The following is a 20346-nucleotide window of genomic DNA, read 5'->3' as shown; positions in this document are numbered from 1 at the left end:
TCACCTGCACACACTTAACACTAATCACTAATCATCACACCCAGCTGCAGCTCATTACCAGGACTATTAAAGACTCTTACACACATCACCTCACTGCTAGGTCTTGTTTTCCCAAGTGTTGCATTTCCAAGCGTTATTTCCTGTCTGCCTGTCCTGTGTTACCGTTCCTGCCTGTTTCCTGTTTGTTGACCCGTTGCTGCCTGTCCTGACCATCGCCTGCACCTTGACTACGATTCTGCCTGTTCCTTGTTGTTCCCGTTTGCTCCCGTTTGACCCTGCCTGTATGACAACGCTCACTGTAAATAAAGCTTTGCATTTGGATCCCTACCTGAGTCCCGCCTTCGTTACAATAATATTAATATTGAACCACTGTACTCACATGAACTGATTTAAATATGTTTGTAGTACCTTTATGGATCTTGAGAGAGGAAATATCATTGCTCCCTATGCAGGCCTCACAGAGCCATTGGATTTCAACTAAAATATCTTAATTTGTGTTCCGAAGATTAACAAAGGTTTTACGGGTGTGGAATGGCAAGAGGGTGAGTAATAAATGACAGAATTATCATTTTTGGGTGAACTAACCCTTTAACATGCTATAAAAATGATCTGTGGGTGATTTGAACTAAAACTTCACATACACACTCTGGGGACATCAGAGACTTATTTTACATCTTGTAAGAAGGGGTATAATAGGTCCCCTTTAATAGTGCTGCAAAGCACAGAACTGATTCTGAACAGCTCCAGTCTTTGTGAGCAAAGTGGATTTTTCCAGGGCTGCAAAATCTCAAGCATTCAGTCACGCAATTGTCACTGTTCTCATGCCACACGTGTACATTCTCATGCTGTGAAAAAACTTCACGGAGCAAAGAGGACACGGACAATGCACTGACAGACAAGACAGAGCAGATTACGTCTGATATGAAACAAAGTCCCAGCTTTCAAATTTTGTACGTTTTATTAAGAAATTCCAACAATAAATACCATTTGAGCGCTCATAATGTAGCGTGACCTGCACCTCAGTTCAAGCAAAGCAGGAGGGCATGTGAACTGATCCTCACTTATCTTTATTCCTAGTAAGTTATCTATCTATGTATCTATCTAACTTAAAAGATTGATAGTGAATCAAGATCGAAATCGAACTGCAAGCTTGTGAATCAAATCATGAAATCTGTGTCAATACACCCCCCTCTCTAATTCTCACTCCAAGCTGAACTCTAAGGTTGGCAACCCTTATTTTACTCGCAGAAACAGTTGGACTGAAGGTCATTTGGCTTATAGTGTGTCTTAGTGTGGTGATCCTGAATGCTTGAAAGCAAACCATAGCCAATGGAATCATGGAGAGCTCATATTTAGTCTGTGATTTCAGTCCCTGTGCTCCTGAGAGGACTGTATTAAATGAATGTGAATTGTGTAGACAGCCTACGTCTGCCTCCCAAATCTCTCTCACTGTGCAAGCTGTATCATTTAATCCGTATGTCTGTGTGTGACTGCACAGCTGTGACAGCTGGCTTTATGAGGTCATATGACAGAGCCATCTGTACTGAAATGTAGCAGCTCTTTCACTCACACACACACTTGACCTCATATGCTTGATCTGCCAGAAAGATGCTCTAAATGCACTCAAAGTGGTCCACAAGTTGAAAAACATTCAACAAGACATGGACTATATGGTCTCCATGGTGACTTTATGATAGTGGCACTCAAATGGTAGGATGGAAAGAAATAGGCAGAGAAAGAGAGAAGTGCTCTGAAACCTGATAGCCAAAGGGAGAGGAACTCTAGGGTTCTTGAAATATGATAGGCCAAGGCAGAGAAGGACTTTCTGTAATGTGATGTGGTTGCTGCTGTCCGTCTCAAGCCACTGACAGGTGCACTGGGAGTGTTTCCTCATACAATTTCCGTACAGTGTCACGTGGCCCATCCAGGACATACCGATGAGCCCTATGAGAGGTACTATCTCCTCAAAACAAAGACTGCAGGACATACAATACTCTGACTGAAAACAATTCTAACATACACATAAGAAGTGTCAGACCGATATATGGGCAGGTCAATTAATCTGTCGATTTTTTGCAAATGACTATAAATTACTTAAAAATAATAATAATAAACTATTATGGAAACCATTCAGCCACCAAATCAAAGTCATGTGGTGAAACCAACATAAAGGGGAGGGACATTAAATTATATCATTAAGAGGAACACAGTGGAAACCCTCTTGGCTGTTTGTCATTAATTTATATATAAATATATATTATATATATTAAATCTGATCTTTTGAACATTTTATGGCATGGCCAGATTAGCAGGTTGTGAACCATTTGATGGTCATTTAATGGTCCCACTTTATATTAAGTGCACTTAACTACTATGTAAGTACATAAAAAAAATAAGTACAATGTGCTTATTGGGTTCATATTGATTTGCAAAACACTTGCTCCTATTGAGGTGGGATATGAGTAAGGTTAGGGAAAGCTTTGGTGGTATGGGTAGGTTTAAGGGTAGGGGTAAGGTGTATGGGATGGGTCAACAGTGTAATTATAAATTATAAAGTAATGTAATTACATGCAGGTGTTTTTAAAATATAAGTACAAAGTAAAAACATGTATGTACACAATAAGTGCATTGTATCAAATTATTAATTTAAATGCAAGTACATAGTAGTTAAGGCCACTTAATATAAAGTGGGACCGAATTAATCATTCATGAATTGAAAAAATAATAACATTAATAAAACTTTCAGTTTGAAAAATATAATAATTTAATTCACTTTAATTAACATTTGAAATAAATAAATAATACTTTCAAAAAATATAATAATTCAATTCACTTTATTACTTGTTATATCGGTTACACCGCATGACATTAGAGTTCAATTTAAAATTTTGGGGGTATAAAAGCTAAACAAAACCAAATGAAACCCACATGAATATAAAGATTACATTTTTCTAAGAACTTGGAAAATGCATTTTAAACTTAAAATGTTTAAATATTTGATTTATCTTGTTTCTTACTGATCAATGTTTTTGTGAATTTTGAGCAAATATTGTGCTTATAAAGTGTTTGCTTGATTTCAGCGAGTTTTGTATAATTATAATATTATATAATTATATATATTATATAATTATATTATGAAGCCTATATGTCAATATTATATTGTCAATCAGCCAACATGCTTTCTAAATATTGACATCGACCATCAAGAACCCAATCTCAGTTGACCAATAAATAGAGGCTCAATCTATGAATGTGCCTCAAGAGAGCTCCATGTCTGTATCTTTGTACTGCAGTCTGCTGTTCATGCTTCAGTCTGCCATATGCTTTGGTCTGTAATGTTCTAGCTCTTTCAATGACTCACTAAGGAAAAAGCATTTTTAGCAGGAGACAGAAGAAGCATGTCTCTCTCTCTCTGTGCCAATTCAGTTAAAACTATTTGCGAGCAGCAGGGTGCTAGGCTATTTCAGCCTGTCTATTTATACTGATCGTCCTAAAACCTGTGACTGACATAGGCCTACCAGTGAAACACATGAACAGAAAGACTTACAGATAAATAGACACATAGCAAAGCAAGTGTGAATGGATTATGGCATGACCACTTTTGGTGGGATTTCTGAAATGTAATCACATACACACCACACAAAAAACACGTAAATTCCATTATAATAATGAAATACTGATGGTCCCAATTTTTTTGCAAGGAAGTGCAGAGAAAAAATGTAAAAATAAAAATAAAATTTTTTTTTTGAAAATGACCAATGGTTTCTCTAGATGAGACCCTTATTCCTCACCTGGGATCATCACGTAGAATGCTTTGAAGCTGCAATGAAAGGTCATTTTGACCTTCAACCGTTTGGGGTCCATTAAAGTCCACTATATGGAGAAAAATCCTGGAATGTTTTCATTAAAAACCTTAATTTCTTTTCGACTGAAGAAAGAAGGACATGGCATCTTGGATGACATGGGGGTGAGTAAATTATCAGGAAATTTTAATTTGAATCTAAACTAATCCTTTAAGCTTACTGATATTTTAAATATTATTCTGGGATCCAATTGATAAAATAAGGATCTTAGTAAACATCTGAAATCTGAATACTTAAATGCTTTTTAAATGTGTTTTTTGTTGTTGTTGTTGTGGGACAGCAGTTTGCACAAAGACGGACTTTGGTTTGCACCAGTTCTGTAGAATGGCCCATATATTTCACAGTATAAACAGGGTCTTTATACAAGAAATTGTGAAGATTCCTTTTAAATTTCAGGATGATCATATTTGGGAGTCAATAGCATCTAAGAAGATTGAAAACCCCTGATCTAATGCACACGACTCAAACTCAAATCTAGATCAGTGACGCGAGGATGCTCCCTATCCAATCCACGACCCCTAAAATAGGTCATAATATTAATACCAAGACCTACATCTAAAACCTTTAACATCTCTGGGGATGAAGTGGTTCTCACATGTTTCACTTGACAGTGAATCAGGTCAAATAAAACGAAGGCCACATACATACTGTATGCCACAAATGCTCTGTAAACAAACCGATTGCGTCTGTGTGCTGCCTTGACGACTGCCCTCGCTTAGGAAAGGGGCGTGGTCGGCAGAGGGCAAGGGGGCGTGTCTTTTGGCTTCCAAACAACTGGAATCGCTTAGCGAAAGGGGGCGTGTCCGCTCGCAGAATATGAGTGCATCCTTCTGTTTCTGCACATCTTTATGATGAATTTTGTTTGGAAAAGAGTCCACTGGATAGGCGGCCTGCAGTGTAAAATCTGGCAACAAATTTAAACAGGCTGATGGCTGTCATGTGAGTGAAAAATTCGGTGAGCCATCAAAGCCTCGCTAGTCCGATTACAGCACCCGAATCCCGTGCACATGATCCCCGCGCTGTTGGGCTCCATTGCCCGCTGTTGTAACCAAACACGATACACACGCTCGCGCACTCACAACAGGTGACGGTGCAATATTTATAAGCTGTTCAGAGCGTAATGCAACCTCTTTATGTGAGTGTCGAAGCAAATATTAAAATAATGCTAAAGAAATGTTTGCTTTTACTTCTGTGAGCATATATGCGCAGCAGACTCACCTCGATCCATTTCTGAGCTTCTTGAAACGCTGGTTCAGGGGTAGCATCTGCAGATTCACCCTGATCCAGTTGGGCATTTGAAGCCGAATCGTTTCCAGGACTGGCCATTTCCAAAAAAAAAAAAAAAGCGTCTTAGCAAGAGGGCCACTGAAAGCCTAGATGAGATATCCAGCGCTCCGCAAACAGACCTGTGTGTTTACTTCAGATCATTCGCAGTATTAGCGGACACGTTCAATATGCTGAGCTCGAGCGTTCACAGCGCAACACACTGCGGTTCTCCAGCGCTCAGCAGCACTGCAGATGAACTGCACTTTTTACCACGCGCGATGCAATACGAGTCCGACCTCCGATGCTAAAAATATAAACTAAAAAAACACCAGAGGTCTACGTTCAGCCAATGCGTAAGGGGCAGCAAGGCGAACGCATCAGCCTCCCTGTCTCTTCTCCTACAGAACGGGAGACTGGCATGCGCGAGAGCGCGGGGGAAAGGAATTTAACGAGAACAATAGAGCAGTTCCGTTACCGCTCCAGTTACGGCCAGATATCTCTCTCGCGCTCTCTCTAAATGTATAATATAATATAATATAATATAATATAATATAATATAATATAATATAATATAATATAATATAATATAATATAATATAAACTCTCTCTCTCTTGTCTGCCTGTCTCCCTCCCTCACAATTTAGTAGGTACATTATAATAATTTATTAATATTAGGACATACAGTACTCTGACTGAAAACAATTCTAACATACACATAAGAAGTGTCAGACCGATATATGGGCAGGTCAATTAATCTGTCGATTTTTTGCAAATTAAAGTAAATCTAGAGTTGCACAAGTTTTAGGTAAATTCATAATTGGAAAAGTTTCAAAATCAATGGATAGAGGGAGAGAGACTGATAACAAATATGCAATTGTTATATGTGACCCTGGACCACAAAACCAGTCATAATGGTCCATTTTTTTAAAAATTGAGATTTATACAACATATGAAAGCTGAGTAAATAAGCTTTCCATTATGTGGCCGAGGTACAACTATTTGTAAATCTGGAATCTGAGGGTGCAAAAAAAAAAAAATATTGAGAAAATTGCCTTTAAAGTTGTCCAAATTAAGTCCTTAGCAATGCATATCCACTCACAAAAATAATTTTTTATATATTTACGGTAGGAAATTTACAAAATATCTACACGGAACATGATCTTTACTTAATATCCTAATGATTTTTGGCATAAAAGAAAAATAATTTATAATTTTGACCCATAGAATTGGCTATTGCTACAAATATACCCGTGCAACTTATGACTGGTTTTGTGGTCCAGGGTCACATTTGTCCACTGGAATTGACTTTCAGAGTAATTTTTATCTTAAAGGTGCTCTAGATTCAAAAATTGAATTTATCTTGGCATAGTTGAATAACAAGAGTTCAGTACATGGAAATGACATACAGTGAGTCTCAAACTCCATTGTTTCCTCCTTCTTATATAAATCTCATTTGTTTAAAAGACCTCAGAAGAACAGGCGAATCTCTACATAACACCGACTGTTCCGTAACAGTCGGGGTGTACATCCCCAATATTGACATATGCCAGCCCATGTTCCCAACATTATGAAAGGCATTAGACAAGGGCAGAACGTCTGATCTGTGCAGAGCTGAATCAACAGACTAGGTAAGCAAGCAAGAACCATAGCGAAAAATGGCAGATGGAGCAATAATAACTGACATGATTCATGATATCATGATATTTTTACTGATATTTGTAAATTGTCTTTCTAAATGTTTTGTTACCATGTTGCTAATGTACTGTTAAATGAGGTTAAAGTTACCATCGTTTCTTACTGTATTCATGGAGACAAAAGCCGTCGCTATTTTCATTTTCATTCATTCAACACTTGCAGTCTGTATAATTCATAAACACAACTTCAATCTCTCCAACAGTGTAGCATTAGCCATTAGCCACAGAGCACAGCCTCAAACTCATTCAGAATCAAATGTAAACATCAAAATAAACACTGTACTTATGCGATTAGACATGCTGCATGACGAACACTTTGTAAAGATCCATTTTGAGGGTTATATTAGCTGTTTGAACTTTTTTTATGTTGTTTAAGGCAAGCGCGAGCTCTTGGGGCGTGGAGCACCAGATTTAAAGGGCCACACACCCTAAATCGGCTCATTTCTAATTATGCCCCAAAATAGGCAGATAAAAAAATGAATTAAAAAAAAATCTATGGGGTATTTTGAGCTGAAACTTCACAGACACATTCAGAGGACACCTTAGACTTATATAACATCTTTTTAAAAAAGGTTCTAGGGCACCTTTAATGAGGATTTATATAACCACATAAATCTGTCAAATACTTGATTCATGTGATGGAAATAAATAAACAATTATGGCCTACCTAAATGGTTACCTAAAAAAAAAATCAAATCATCACACACCACAGTAGCCATAAATAATGTATGATGTATCAAAAGACAATAAACACTCTAGAATATGTAATACCTGCTATGTAATTAAGTATATTTCATAATGCTTATAGGCCTAATTACATATACTAATGTATTAAATGTAGGCATACAAAATATGAAATATTACATAGCAGGTTTAAAAAGAAAAAAAAAATCTACAAAATGCAGTGCACCAGCTAAATTTGGCATTTCCCCATTCCATTTTGATGTTGGTCAAGAGGGATTGAAACCCTCTGCCATCAATTCTTATGATAAAAGAATTAGGCCTATTGTTGAAAGACCCCATAAAATCAGTTGGCCAGCACAGTTTTCTATCTAATGTTGACATAATTCTTGAATAAATCAGGACAAAGGATTTTTGAAAGTGCATCCACTTTCAGCTAATGTTGCCCACAACCACTTCTGCAATAAAAGAGAAGTTTGTAGTGGTTTTCTTTCCACTTTTTCAAGAGTTTAAAATCCCAACAAATGTGAGGTATTCTAAATATAAATGAGCCTAAACTGTATAGCTAATACATCTTAATAAGGTAAAGAAATTAGCTAGATGCTAAGTGTTACAATGGTACATTTAGCCTATATAAGCAGTTTATTTAACCTTTTCTAGTGTTGCTGTTTTTTTATTTATTAGCATGAAACAGATTAAGCAACTGCCACTGAGATGAATAAGACTGCTGACGGGTAGCTTTCTTCAGGTATTAATAGATAGGCTAAGTGCTTTTCAGCTGTCTACCCACAGCGCACATTTTGTATGTCTCCCTTATTTAACAACACACCTGATTCAGATAATGCTTCTCCATGAACTGAACTGAGTGTGTCAGATAGTAGATGCATACAAAATTTGCATTGCTTTGTGTCCCCAGGACCAGGACTGAAATATGATGTTCTTATATTGCATGAGCAATAGGTGTTATTACACTCCAGCTTTATTGCCTGGTCTGAGTTTCTTTTTCTTTTCTTTTAGTAGCCATACGCCCCCTGCAGGAAGGAAAATTTACTGTAGGCTATGTTATTCACAAAGTAGGCCGGATAAAATGAATGAGTGATTGATTGTATCTTGATGTTACCCAGTTTTACAAATTAATTTGGTTCAATATTTTATACGAACAAGCACAGTCACAGATGTTTTATGATAGAATTAATTGTATGAAACATATTTTAATGATAAGCAATCGTGTTTCTATCAAGCAGGTGTGTTATTCTTCCGGAGAAACCAGCATATGCTGGTTAGGTTTTGGATATGGTATGCTGGTTTGAGCTGGTTTATGCTGGTCCATGCATCCTGCCAGCATGGGACCAGCACTTGACCAGCATAAACCAGCTCCAAAACCTACCTTAACCAGCATATGCTGGATTTTTTCAGATGTAAGCTACCCAGGCCAGCTAACGTCCTCAGAACTTTGGTTAACATTCTTGCAACGTTTTCTCAGATGAACAAACGTTCTTCCAGTAATGTTGACAGAATGTTTGTTCACAGTTCTCTGGTCTTTAATAAACTTTATCAAAATGTTAGCATGAAATGTCATTAATACACTTAACGGAACGTTTTTCTGAAAGAAAAAAAAAAGAAAAATGTTCGACGTTCGTATGTTTTGTTAACGTTACTAGGCTAACGTAATCGTTTCGGATTCAAAAAACAAACAAAAAAATAACGTTCCAATAATGTTAGAAAAAGGATAAAGTTGAACTTTCCCTTAATGTTTTCCCTAATGTTCACACAACCAAGAAAAAATGTTTTTACGTTAAATGTTTGAACGTTCTGAGAGAACATTCAGAAATAAATTCGTTAGCCAAACACGTAATTAGCTTGGTATAGTTATAGTATACGCTAACATTTCTTTATAAAATATTTTATATTATATTCCTATATATGTCATACATTTAAAGCCAAAGTTTACCTGCTAGTGCCTCAAAAATCCCTCCTTCCTTGCTCAGCATCCTGATAATATGATACCAGGCTCAATGTAATATTAAAGATAAAGATGAGATGCACAGGGGAGAACAAGGACAACACTTACATACAGAGACAAGCCCTGAGCATATTGCAAAAAGAAGAAACAATGCGGTAGGCTATTATAAACAGATGTTGACTTCAGAACTGTTTCTCATTTTTCTGCTGCCTGTAAGTTAATTGTGCTGTAGAGCCTTCCTTACCTAACTGGACTTAAAATAGACTTCGACTCGGGGGCTTTGTTTTGGCATCACAAATTGCTACCACAGAGAATCATGGTGCGTTCAAGTCATGTCGGAAAGATCGTATTTACGAGCAGAACCGACATGAACGCCACCATAATGTCGTAAATACCAGTGGGAAGCTCGTAATTTTCTTTAAGCTCCGATCTGTACGAGTTGGGGGCGTGTCAGTCAGAAACATAGCGAAATACCACAATACCTGCAGGTATTTAGCAGTGACATTGTCAGGCTTTTCTATTTACAACGAAGTAAGCTGATTCCCAGCTAAAAATATGATAGCATCACAGTATAAAAATGTAATATGTAACAATAAAGTTTACAATGGCTTCATAAATGAATTAAAAAACATAAAAAAGCAACATACAACTAATGCACACAAGTGTTATTTTGTGTAATTCATTTAGAGAAGGCACACCGCCATTATACTCCGAGGAAAGTGACTTGAACGCACCTACCGTCGTACACACGACTTCCCACCTCGTAAATACGAACTTCCCAAGAGGACTTGAACGCACCATCAATCAGTTGTTGCAAATCTCAAATTGTGGTGCAACTTCGTACATCGTTTAAGATGCACTCTTCCAAGCACAGAGCTTCATATCAATGAGATTGTAAAACTTGTTTTACAATTTAGAGCATATTCAGTATGATTAAGTCATTCAGGTAACATACAATGCATGTGTGGAAGACATGTTCTGTATTTATTTATATCTTTAGCTAAAGGCTAATACAAGCAGAGAAGATGCAGTGGATTGGATTGCTGTCTAGACCCTGACATGTCAAGGTTTGACCAACTGTTGAGACTTCTCTTGAAGTTTCAAGTAGCAACGTTGCAGACAAAACCACAGGTACTTTGGTTTGGTGTAAATGAAATGATTCTTTAACAAGAATCAATCAACTTTTTGCAATAGTCACTTCTGCATAAATACATGTATGCAGGATTAAAATGTCTGTATAAAGCACAATTTCAGCTTTTGTTGTCCAATCAAGCGAGTAAATTTAATCATCTACTATCGAGTGTGATATTTTAAAATATTATGGATGCATATTTGCATGTAAACATTACATCCACATGACAAGTTTAAGGGATAATTCACCCAAAACGCAATTCGTGTTATCTCTCTACATTTCTCTTCTGCAGAACATCAAAATTAGAATGTCTGCGCTGCGCTCTTTCATACAGTGAAAGTGGACTGTAATCAGAAGGACAAAGAAAACAAAAAGAAGTCCTGTACCATATTCCAAGTCTTTAAATTCTGCTTTCATTCTTATTGTATGGAAAACAGCAGCTTGGACATACTGCTAGAAATGTTTCTTTTGTGTTCCTCAGTAGAAATTCATACAGGATGTGAAAAACATGAGGGTGAGAGTAAATGATTATTTTCATTCTGAGGGGGTGAAATATTCATTTAACCCAACCGTAAGACTTGAAAATGAGAATGAAGACAGATAAAGAGATGAGATAAAGATGGAAAAATAAAAGAACAGAAAAGTTCAAGGAAGAGAACATTATACATTTATTACTGAGCCACCCTTTGAAATCCAAAAGACTGGGAATAGGGGTCAGAGACAAAGAAAAAAAAAAATATTTGCACTACTAAGTAAAGCATTACTAGTAATATCTCATTAAAAAAAAAAAATGTACAAATGTTTGTTAAAAATTTTTATATCAAGCCTTCAAATGATTTTGGTTACAGATATTATACATATGAAACTACAACATGTTAAATGATACAATTGTATTTTTAATGGTAAGAATTAAAACAACCAATAAACAAACGCAAGAGAATTCATAAGCTCTCTTATTGGTTTTGCAAAAGAATAAGGGGGGAAAAAAACATAAATAGTAAAACTGAGGTAACTGCTATTGTACCAAGCAGGGAAAAAATAAAACTCCTATAACACAGAATGACAATGGTTAAGTAAGGTAATGCACATTTGTTGTTTGAAAAGAAAAAGAATTCATAAATTTTCTGGTCGCCATGAATTTGACTTATGACACTAAAGCAGACAACACTGGAGAATGGTTTAAAGGCATCTCTCATTAAGACACTGCAGGCTCTGAGACTACATCACAGAATTCATATGACACTTTCTACACCAGTCATAGAGCCTACATAATGCACGACAGAGGCAGTTATATCCATTCATATTGATAATGATAACAATGCATGATATAAAATGATCATACACACACAAAACACCCCTCTAGGTCATACCGCATCTCAGGCATTCATTATAAAGTAACGCACATGGCTATGAATGGCTATAACAGCCTTATGGAGGCTATATGAGTGGGTGCACTGGAAGGCTGTATTAAAAAAAAAAAAAAAAAAAAAAAACAGCTAACTGTATAGAGAGGGCAGTGAGAGAGCAAAACGACAAATGAAAGGACGTTAACCGTTTTCTAAGACCAGAAGCCTTTTGGGGATGAAGGGAAGATGATACGCCACAATTCAACGGTCTGTGTGCGTTTCCCTCCCTTTTGTCCTGCAGAATCTGTGCATTTCCTTTTTTTTTTTTTTTTTTTTAAAGAAGCACAAATGCTATGAAATAACCTCAGTCCTCTTCGAACAGGCATGTACACGCACATACCCACGAGTCCCCGATTACTGAATTAAGGCATATGAAACCAAATAATGACCCAAATTCAAAATTAGAGCTAATTTTGGTTAACTCGAGAGTATTGTGGGCAACACTGCTACAGGGTTAACTGGCATACAACTAATTTCCTAGGCAAAAAAATAAACTTAAGATGGAGAATCATCATTTTAAGAGATGCTAGACTTAAGGCGAATACCGGGATTTAATTGGTGTCTGCGCAGCCACCAAACGATAATAGTAAACGACACTAAGTGCTAAATGAGAAAAGTGGCGATTTGTCTACACAATCAATCTGCAGGACTGGCTATGGATTAGGAATACATATTTAATGGTTTAAAACGGTTATTTTTGTTTTGCAGATGGCAATAATATTGAAAAATGTGACGGGCGGCAAAAAAAAAACTGAAGAAAAAGAATAAAACTTGCAGCAGGATACATCTATTTAGAACTTTGAGAATATTCCACTGCCCCTCCAAACCAATCACGTCATATCAGTGCGCATCCTCAGCCAATCCAAGACGAGAATAAAAGTGAGAGTGACAAGCCAGTGTTCTGTACCACACATTTGGGATAAATAACAAACAACTGATTCTCTAATACACACACACACACACTCTTTCACACAAAAGCACACACACCTCACAGTTTTCCAATTCTATAAAGACTGCTAAATCATAATTGAGCAAGACCCACCCAAAAGCCCCTTTTTATGTATAGATATAATTTGAATCTTACGCAATCTTTTGTTCCATTTTTTGAAGACAATTTTTTTCCTATTAAAAAAAATGAATTTTGTAATTTGTCCCTCTATATTGATACATACATATTTATATATAGCTATATTTGTTGGTAAAATATAAAAGCCCATGCTCACAACATTAACCTTCGTAAAGACCACCACACCACGGTGTGCTCACATAGCCGGGAATGTTAGTGCACATACACACACACTCATTCACACGAGACTGCAACATACCAACACCCACCCCCAAAAGGGGAGAACTAAACTATATATATTTATATATTAAAAAAACAAAAACAATATCAGAACCAGAACATAACCAGAATGATAATATGAACCATAATCTTTGGACTTCCACTCAAAGAATTAGTGATCAAACAACCAAAGGGACGTGTGTGTGTGTTTGTGTGAGTGTGTCTCAGTTAGTTGGATATTCATAGATGAATATCAAACAATGATTTTGTTTTCACAAATCGTTTGCAGCAGTCATCTGTGTGTGAGGAGTAATTTTGCATGTGGAAGTTAATTGAATGTAACAGGGTAGGAGAATGACAGAAGTGTTTAGTGGTGTGCATGTATGTGTGTGTTCGGTGAGCAGCATCACTCGGAATCCCGCTGGACTTCAGAGGCATCTGCTCGGCAAATAGGACAGGTTCTGTTAGCCTAGAAGACAGAAGAGGACAGACTGTCAAATTGGTCAAAGATAACATATAGTTAATAACTGGGGGAAAGATGTAGTTAGGCAAATAACACTAGCAGATAAATCCCACAGGCAAAAAATAAGGTTCATTGACAATAGTGTCGTGATATATGAAGCACAGATAAAACAGAAGTTGTTTTCAAACCAAGCAGCTTTTTGTTGGTTAACGCAGCAAATTGAATCAGTTGTGAAATCAGCATGGGGAAATCTTTTGCCCTCACTTGAAATTCTAGATTGTGTGGATTTCTATTGAAATGACTGAATTTTAAAGTGATAGTTGACCCAAAAACGAAAAGTCATCATTTACAAACCCTCACATTGTTCCAAACCTGTACAAGTTTCTACCTTCTGTTGAACACAAAAGAAGGTATTTTGAAGAATGTTGGTAATCAAACAGTTGACGGTAGCCAATGACTTGGGGGAAAAAAAACAACAAAAAAAAAAAGAAAGATGAAAGTAAATTAAATGGCTACCGTCAACTGTTTTGTTACTAACATTCTTCAAAATATCTTCTTTTGTGTTCAACAGAAGGTAGAAACTTGTACAGGTTTGGAACAACATTGGGGGGTTGCCAGGTTCACGCAACAAAACCTGCCCAATTGCTACTCAAAACTTGCCCAATTGCATTTCAGGGGGGTCCCCCGGTAAAAATCGTATTCCGGGGGATAAAATACATGTTTTTGGTGGGGTTCCCCTGGTAAAATTCGCATTCCAGGGGCCAAATATCATGTTATTTGGGGTCGCTTCAACCCGCGGACATGAAAAACAACCAGTGGCAACAGTGTTAAAGTAGCCCAATTCCACAGAAAAACCACAGACTTGGCTTGGAGATGACAATTTTCATTTTTGAATCACTCTTTAAAGCCCTATTCGGACGGGATTAGTTTTACATGGGAAGGCAGGGGTAAAGTAATTATTACCAGAGCTTCTCAGTGATTTTAGTCACGTCCAAATGTGCCATCTCTGTAATCATTACGGACAATGTCAGTAAAGATTACGGCGACTTTTACCTTCTGTAAAAAGGTTTGTAAAAATTACCTAATCCCATTCAAACAGACCCGCTGTAAATATGTACAGTAAAATTCCATCATTTCCTGTTTAAAAGTAGATTTCTGTGCATTTTTCAAGCATGGAAGCACTTGAAGAAACATTCATTTGTGTTGTAGGTGGTGGGACAAGTCTGTGGCAATCCTCAAGTATTTTCTACATACCATTCAGAGCAAAAAGAAGATCGAAGCAATTGTCAGAGGCACAAAACTAATTTTATCTTTAGCCAAGTGCCTATTACCATCATAATCCAATCAGAATTTAATTAATAAATCGTACCTAACTGTTATTTATAGTTTATATATTTAGATTATATGCGTGTTTGCACATTGTATCAGGAAGCAACGTATACCCACATGACGCCAGGGAGGTAAAATCGAGTTACCCCTCCCACTTCTGCTAGTTTCACTGAGATGTCTTGTCCCGTGCGAATTGGCCAATTAATATTACAGACATCCTGAGGTAAAATTACTTTACTCCACCTCCCCACGTAAAACTAATCCTGTCCGAATAGGGCTTAAGAGAGTATTCTCAGCCAGGAAGCCTCAGCAAACCCCCAAGGAGGCTTAGAGATGACTAAAAAGTATTTAAATTATTAATATATTAAAATAATCTAATCTAAATTACAATGCTAAAATTTTAATATTTACCCCCCTCAATAGCTAATGTGTTTTTAAATTAAAGTTCTTGAAACTTTTAAAAATCACAAAATGCATCTTGGTTAAATTAGTTAATATATCGATACTCCTAGTTTCCATTAATAGAAAGATTGTCATAATTACAGAAGAAATACTGGAAATAGCGTATATCGGGGAGCCTTTGAATATTGTGCTGGACAATGCGGGCCTTTGAGTTAAAAAGGTTGAGATCCACTGAAATCCTTTACATAATTTATGGATATAACAACAATACCACCATTATTATATGAATAAATAAATACAATTAATTAATTAATTAGCATGCTTACTTACCTTGAGCCATTTATCAACACACTTGGCATGGAATTCGTGATTACAGGGCAGTACTCTCAACAGCTGACGAGATTCGAAATCACACATGCACACTACACATCTGTAGGGAAAGAGGGAGGACATAATGTTGTTAATTAACTTTATCCAACATCACGATTTTGGTAAATGTATTTTAAAATAATCAAAGGAAAAGTGTCCATTTTAGGTGCTGTAAAAGGCTTTTTTTCCTTTTAGGAGTACAAATATTACATGTAGGTCACAAAGTAGCTATAACTGTCAGTAAGTTTTAAAGTTTGTTTATTGTACTCACAAAGTCTGCTCAGACTGATGGTTGCTGGGGTTGAATCTGTAGGAAGGCAGCTGTTCGATATCGGCTTTCGTCAAACCTCTAGGCTTTGCTTCTCCGAGACGCTCAGCAAGGTTTAACAGAGCCTAGTCAAACATAATAAATACACATGTAAAATAGAATAACAAAGTACTCCTAAAATGTGATTGGTCTTTGAAAGGATTATTAAAATGAAAGGATAAAAATAAATAAAAAGATTATTATGTTTCCCGAGATAATTATAGACTCTCACCTCATAATTCTCAACCTCTCCATCATCTACATCCAGCTCCAAGCTAATGGCGGGGCCCACTGCTGTCGGCTGGACTGGAAGAACAGATCTGTACCACCAAAAAAAACAAAGAAAAAAACCCAGATATTATTCTACAGCTCACTGGCTCTCCAACACAACACTTTGATGCATGTTTGCATGTGTAACTCACAGGAAGTAGGGCAGCAGACTTGGGTGGTACGGAGGTGGAGGTACGGCCTGCTGAGAGCGGTAGCGTCTGCCTGTGATTCGCCGAGGCATGAAGTGGGGATACGGCTGGAGAGAACACAAAACCATTTTTAGATTGTTTAGATTGCATTAGCAGTGTTTCCACTGTCAGGCCAAAAGCGATTATGCTAGTGCGTGCCAGGGCCAGTCGAGTTTCCACTGTCACTTCTGGGGCTTCATCAGGCCTCTTCGGGGGCTTCCTCTGGGCCAACGGCCAGGGTTTTTTGGCCCGCTGAATACCTCGGACCAAAAGCGGGCCAACTAGGCTTGAGGACTGGTCATGAACAAAGGAGGAGTTTACCTGAATCAGCAGAGGGTCAACACTGCTGCTCATTTCCCATGCTTTCATATCAGGCTACCAGCTAACCTCAACATTTAAAACAATTTTCAGCGCAAAACTCACTTTTAGACACCAGCGAGTGTGTGGAAATAAATGCAATGTTAAAGGCTACTTATGCAGAACATTGTCATAATAAATACATATAAGATCATGGAAAATACTGCTTGAAGAACAGAGTATATAAAGATTATAATCGTGTATTTATTTGGTTTCATCTGTCTCTTTCCTGTGCCTTTGTTGATACCGGACTTCTGCATCCCCAAATTTCATATAATACATATACCCCGGTTAACCCATATTACTCATTAAAATTAATAGAAATGATCATTCTTTCTAAAGAAATGTGATGTAAACTTGATATTTTATCAATATTTTTTCTAAATGTTTTAACCTTTGGACTTAAAAGCTTTAGTGGAGTTGTTTTATGCATTCCTTTGATCACAAATAAATGGAAGGCGGCACGACTGCATAAGTAGGCTATTACGTGTCTCTTTTAATGTGCAATAATGAAACGCAGCTTGATTTTGGCCTCGCAGCTCAAGGTCCAAGGCTATTGGCCCCTCCCGGCACGTTGTTAGCCCTTGTTCGCACTGGCCCGACAGTGGAAAAGCAGCTATTAATCAGAGGTGATAAAGCTTGAAGATCACTCACCACTCCAAAGAGCTCCTGGGGCAGGGGTTCATGGGAGAGGAACTGCAGTGGGGTAGAAGGGGGCAGAGGACTAGGATGGCCAGAGTGAGGATAGTTAAACCCTCCACCTACTGACAGGTGATCCCCCAACAACTCCACCTCATTCTCTATCCTCTGCAGTGGCTAAAAAAAAAGGTTGTGACTGTCAGCATGTGTGCTGTAAACATTTAAATATTTTAATTTAAAAAAAAAAAAAAATTTTTTTTAATTTTTTTAGCAAGCAGCTATTTTACATTGTAATAATAATAATAATAATAATAATAATAATAATAATAATAATAATAATTCACTATATTACTGGAATTTTGATTAAATAAATGCAGCCTTGGTAAGCATGAGACCCATTTCAAAAACTTTTTTTTTTTTAAATGTACAAACCCCACACTTTTGAATGATAGCATAAAAACATAATTATAAATATTGTGTGGGCATGTGATTGTATACTCACAGATCGAGACTGTTGCGTCTGGAAGGGTAAGAACTGTCCAGGAGTGGGGAGGTGGGGCGGATGATGTGACAGATGCGGAGGATGAAGCAGGAAGGGTGGATCACTGGAGAGAAGAGATGGAAATGCGTACGGCACTGGCAAATGCTGCACTGAACATGCCGGCAACATCTGTAGATCAAAACAAACAACAAATTATTTCAGACCATTACAAATGGACATTGCACCCTCAGAGCCAAGGTGAAAAAAAAGTACACTTCTATAATGTACTTGAAGTGCTCCATTTTCACGCACTAATTTTGTACTTAATATATTAAAAATTCTTCTTTAGTACTTCTTAAGATAATCTTAATAACATCTAAGGGTACTCAACTGTGCTATTTTAAGACTACATGAAATATGAATTAAAATGTACTAAATAGAGTTTATTAAAAGCATATTTTTGTTCATATTCATGGAGTCTCAAAAAAGCACAGTTGAGTACACTTAGATGTTCTTAAAATAATCTTAAGAATTAATCTTAAGATTTTTTAGTATATTAAGTACAAAATTAGTGCGTGAAAACAGCACTTTAAATACTTATAAAAATACTTTTTTTTTTCACCTGGGAGATTAAAACATGAATGTAATAACTTCCTACCACTGGAGGGCAGCATATCCAAACAAATCAAATGAGCTCAAAAAAGTGATGCCATTCGGTTATGTACCCTGATAAGTACTTACTGGAGGTGGTACGCTACAGATTGGATAGTGTTGCTGTCCGCTGAAGACCACAGAACAGGCAGGCACCTGCTGCTGAGAAGAGCATGCTGGGAGATGCTGTCCTGTACAGAGGGGAGCAGGTAGACCATGGGGCGGCACTGGAGAAACTGTATATGATACCGGCACCGTACCCTGAGGAAGCTAACACACATAAAAACAATATATTGTATATTAATAACAAAGTCATTACTTTTGTTAAACGTCCCAAATATGTTTGAATTATAAATCAACCATCATAAAAATGGATACTTCAATAATCGTAATGCTAGATGAAATCCAGTATCTGCTTGTTAAGTTGGGTCAGAGCCTCTACTTGTTTCAATTGAGAATCTTAACAGCTGTTTATGAACACCATTTAAACATATCACACATTTAAGCTTTTAAAAACTCAGTGTACACTATAGTCTCTGGGCTCACAGTATCCCAGCCACCAATATTTTAACAATTCATAAAACACGAATCACTGTCTGGCCACCTAAAATGTCAGTATAGAGATAAAAGTTAGGATCATATTTTTTTCGGTATTACTACATCATACCGTGAGTGTATATTAGCATCATTAGTTGTTTGCTTTTGACATCTGATAGAGCGTTTGGAACCGGAAACAGAGACAAGTGACGTCAGACTTAAACGGATAAAATAAAATAAAAAAAAACACCACATTTCTACAAGAGATGTGGGGATACAAGTCACACCAATAAAGTTATGATATAGGACATCACAGTCTGCTTAATATTCTCAGATGGAAACCACATTAGGGCACCTCTGGGCTCTGTTATGATCTCACCGAGACACTGAGCTCCTGCCCCAACCCTCTAACCTGCTCATGGAGGTCCATCACCATGGCACCCTGCTGTGGCGGGTGCAATAACCGTGGCGAGAGCGTGGGGGGGTGAAAGGCCCGAGGCTCATCAAGGCCGGGTGGAGGGTGGGATGGTGGCTGGCCATAGGGATGAAGAGAATGTGGGTGAGGAGGGTGGCGGTAGTTTTCATCCTGCCCCCCACCGGGGGAACCATGAGGGGGATGGTGCCGTGACAGACGCTCTCGTCGGCCACGCTGACGCCGCACTGGAGGACTGCGCAGAAAGAGTCACATTTATTTATAATGTCTGCACCGAATGCTTATATAAAAGACCTAAAATTATGTAAAGTAAAAAAAAAAAAAAAAATAGCCTTTATTAACATTACATAATGTAATTTGTTTATATTATAATATATCAATTGGCTGCAATTAATGTTTATTAGAAAAAAAATTGTTTACAAAACAACAGCCTTCATTAGCATTCACTATTGTTTATTATATTTTATCAATTAGCTTTATTTAAATAGATTTAAAAAAACTACAACAATTATTAATTTTAATTATTAAATCTATAAACAAACATTAAATACAGCCAATGGAATGGTCAATATAATATAATATAATATAATATAATATAATATAATATAATATAATATAATATAATATAAT

At 37.0% G+C, this 20346-nt stretch overlaps 2 protein-coding genes across 7 annotated transcripts in view; both read right to left on the bottom strand.

Moving 5' to 3' along the window:
- Window positions 1–5520, bottom strand: part of limch1a (LIM and calponin homology domains 1a) — a 72415-nt gene extending 66895 nt beyond the window's left edge. Inside the window, exon 1 of the mRNA XM_067404223.1 lies at window positions 5082–5520. Coding sequence (XP_067260324.1) covers window positions 5082–5189 — 108 coding nt within the window. The 5' untranslated portion in view covers window positions 5190–5520. The remainder of the gene's footprint in view (window positions 1–5081) is intronic.
- Window positions 5521–12045: 6525 nt separating this feature from the next.
- rnf38 (ring finger protein 38) overlaps window positions 12046–20346 on the bottom strand; it is a 36116-nt gene continuing 27815 nt past the window's right edge. For 3 of the 6 annotated variants that reach the window (XM_067405309.1, XM_067405310.1, XM_067405316.1), the window contains exons 5-13: window positions 19663–19951; window positions 18837–19016; window positions 18117–18284; window positions 17630–17791; window positions 16583–16686; window positions 16393–16489; window positions 16125–16246; window positions 15815–15914; window positions 12046–13759 (exon numbers count right to left, since the gene is read on the bottom strand). In XM_067405309.1, the coding sequence (XP_067261410.1) occupies window positions 13697–13759; window positions 15815–15914; window positions 16125–16246; window positions 16393–16489; window positions 16583–16686; window positions 17630–17791; window positions 18117–18284; window positions 18837–19016; window positions 19663–19951 (1285 nt within the window). In that variant the 3' untranslated portion in view covers window positions 12046–13696. The remainder of the gene's footprint in view (window positions 13760–15814; window positions 15915–16124; window positions 16247–16392; window positions 16490–16582; window positions 16687–17629; window positions 17792–18116; window positions 18285–18836; window positions 19017–19662; window positions 19952–20346) is intronic. The other 3 variants (XM_067405313.1, XM_067405314.1, XM_067405315.1) reach the window with 3 other exon arrangements.

This window comes from Chanodichthys erythropterus, chromosome 12 (genome assembly GCF_024489055.1).
Source record: "Chanodichthys erythropterus isolate Z2021 chromosome 12, ASM2448905v1, whole genome shotgun sequence".
Taxonomy (NCBI): domain Eukaryota; kingdom Metazoa; phylum Chordata; class Actinopteri; order Cypriniformes; family Xenocyprididae; genus Chanodichthys; species Chanodichthys erythropterus.
This window is presented reverse-complemented; position numbering and strand designations above follow the sequence as displayed.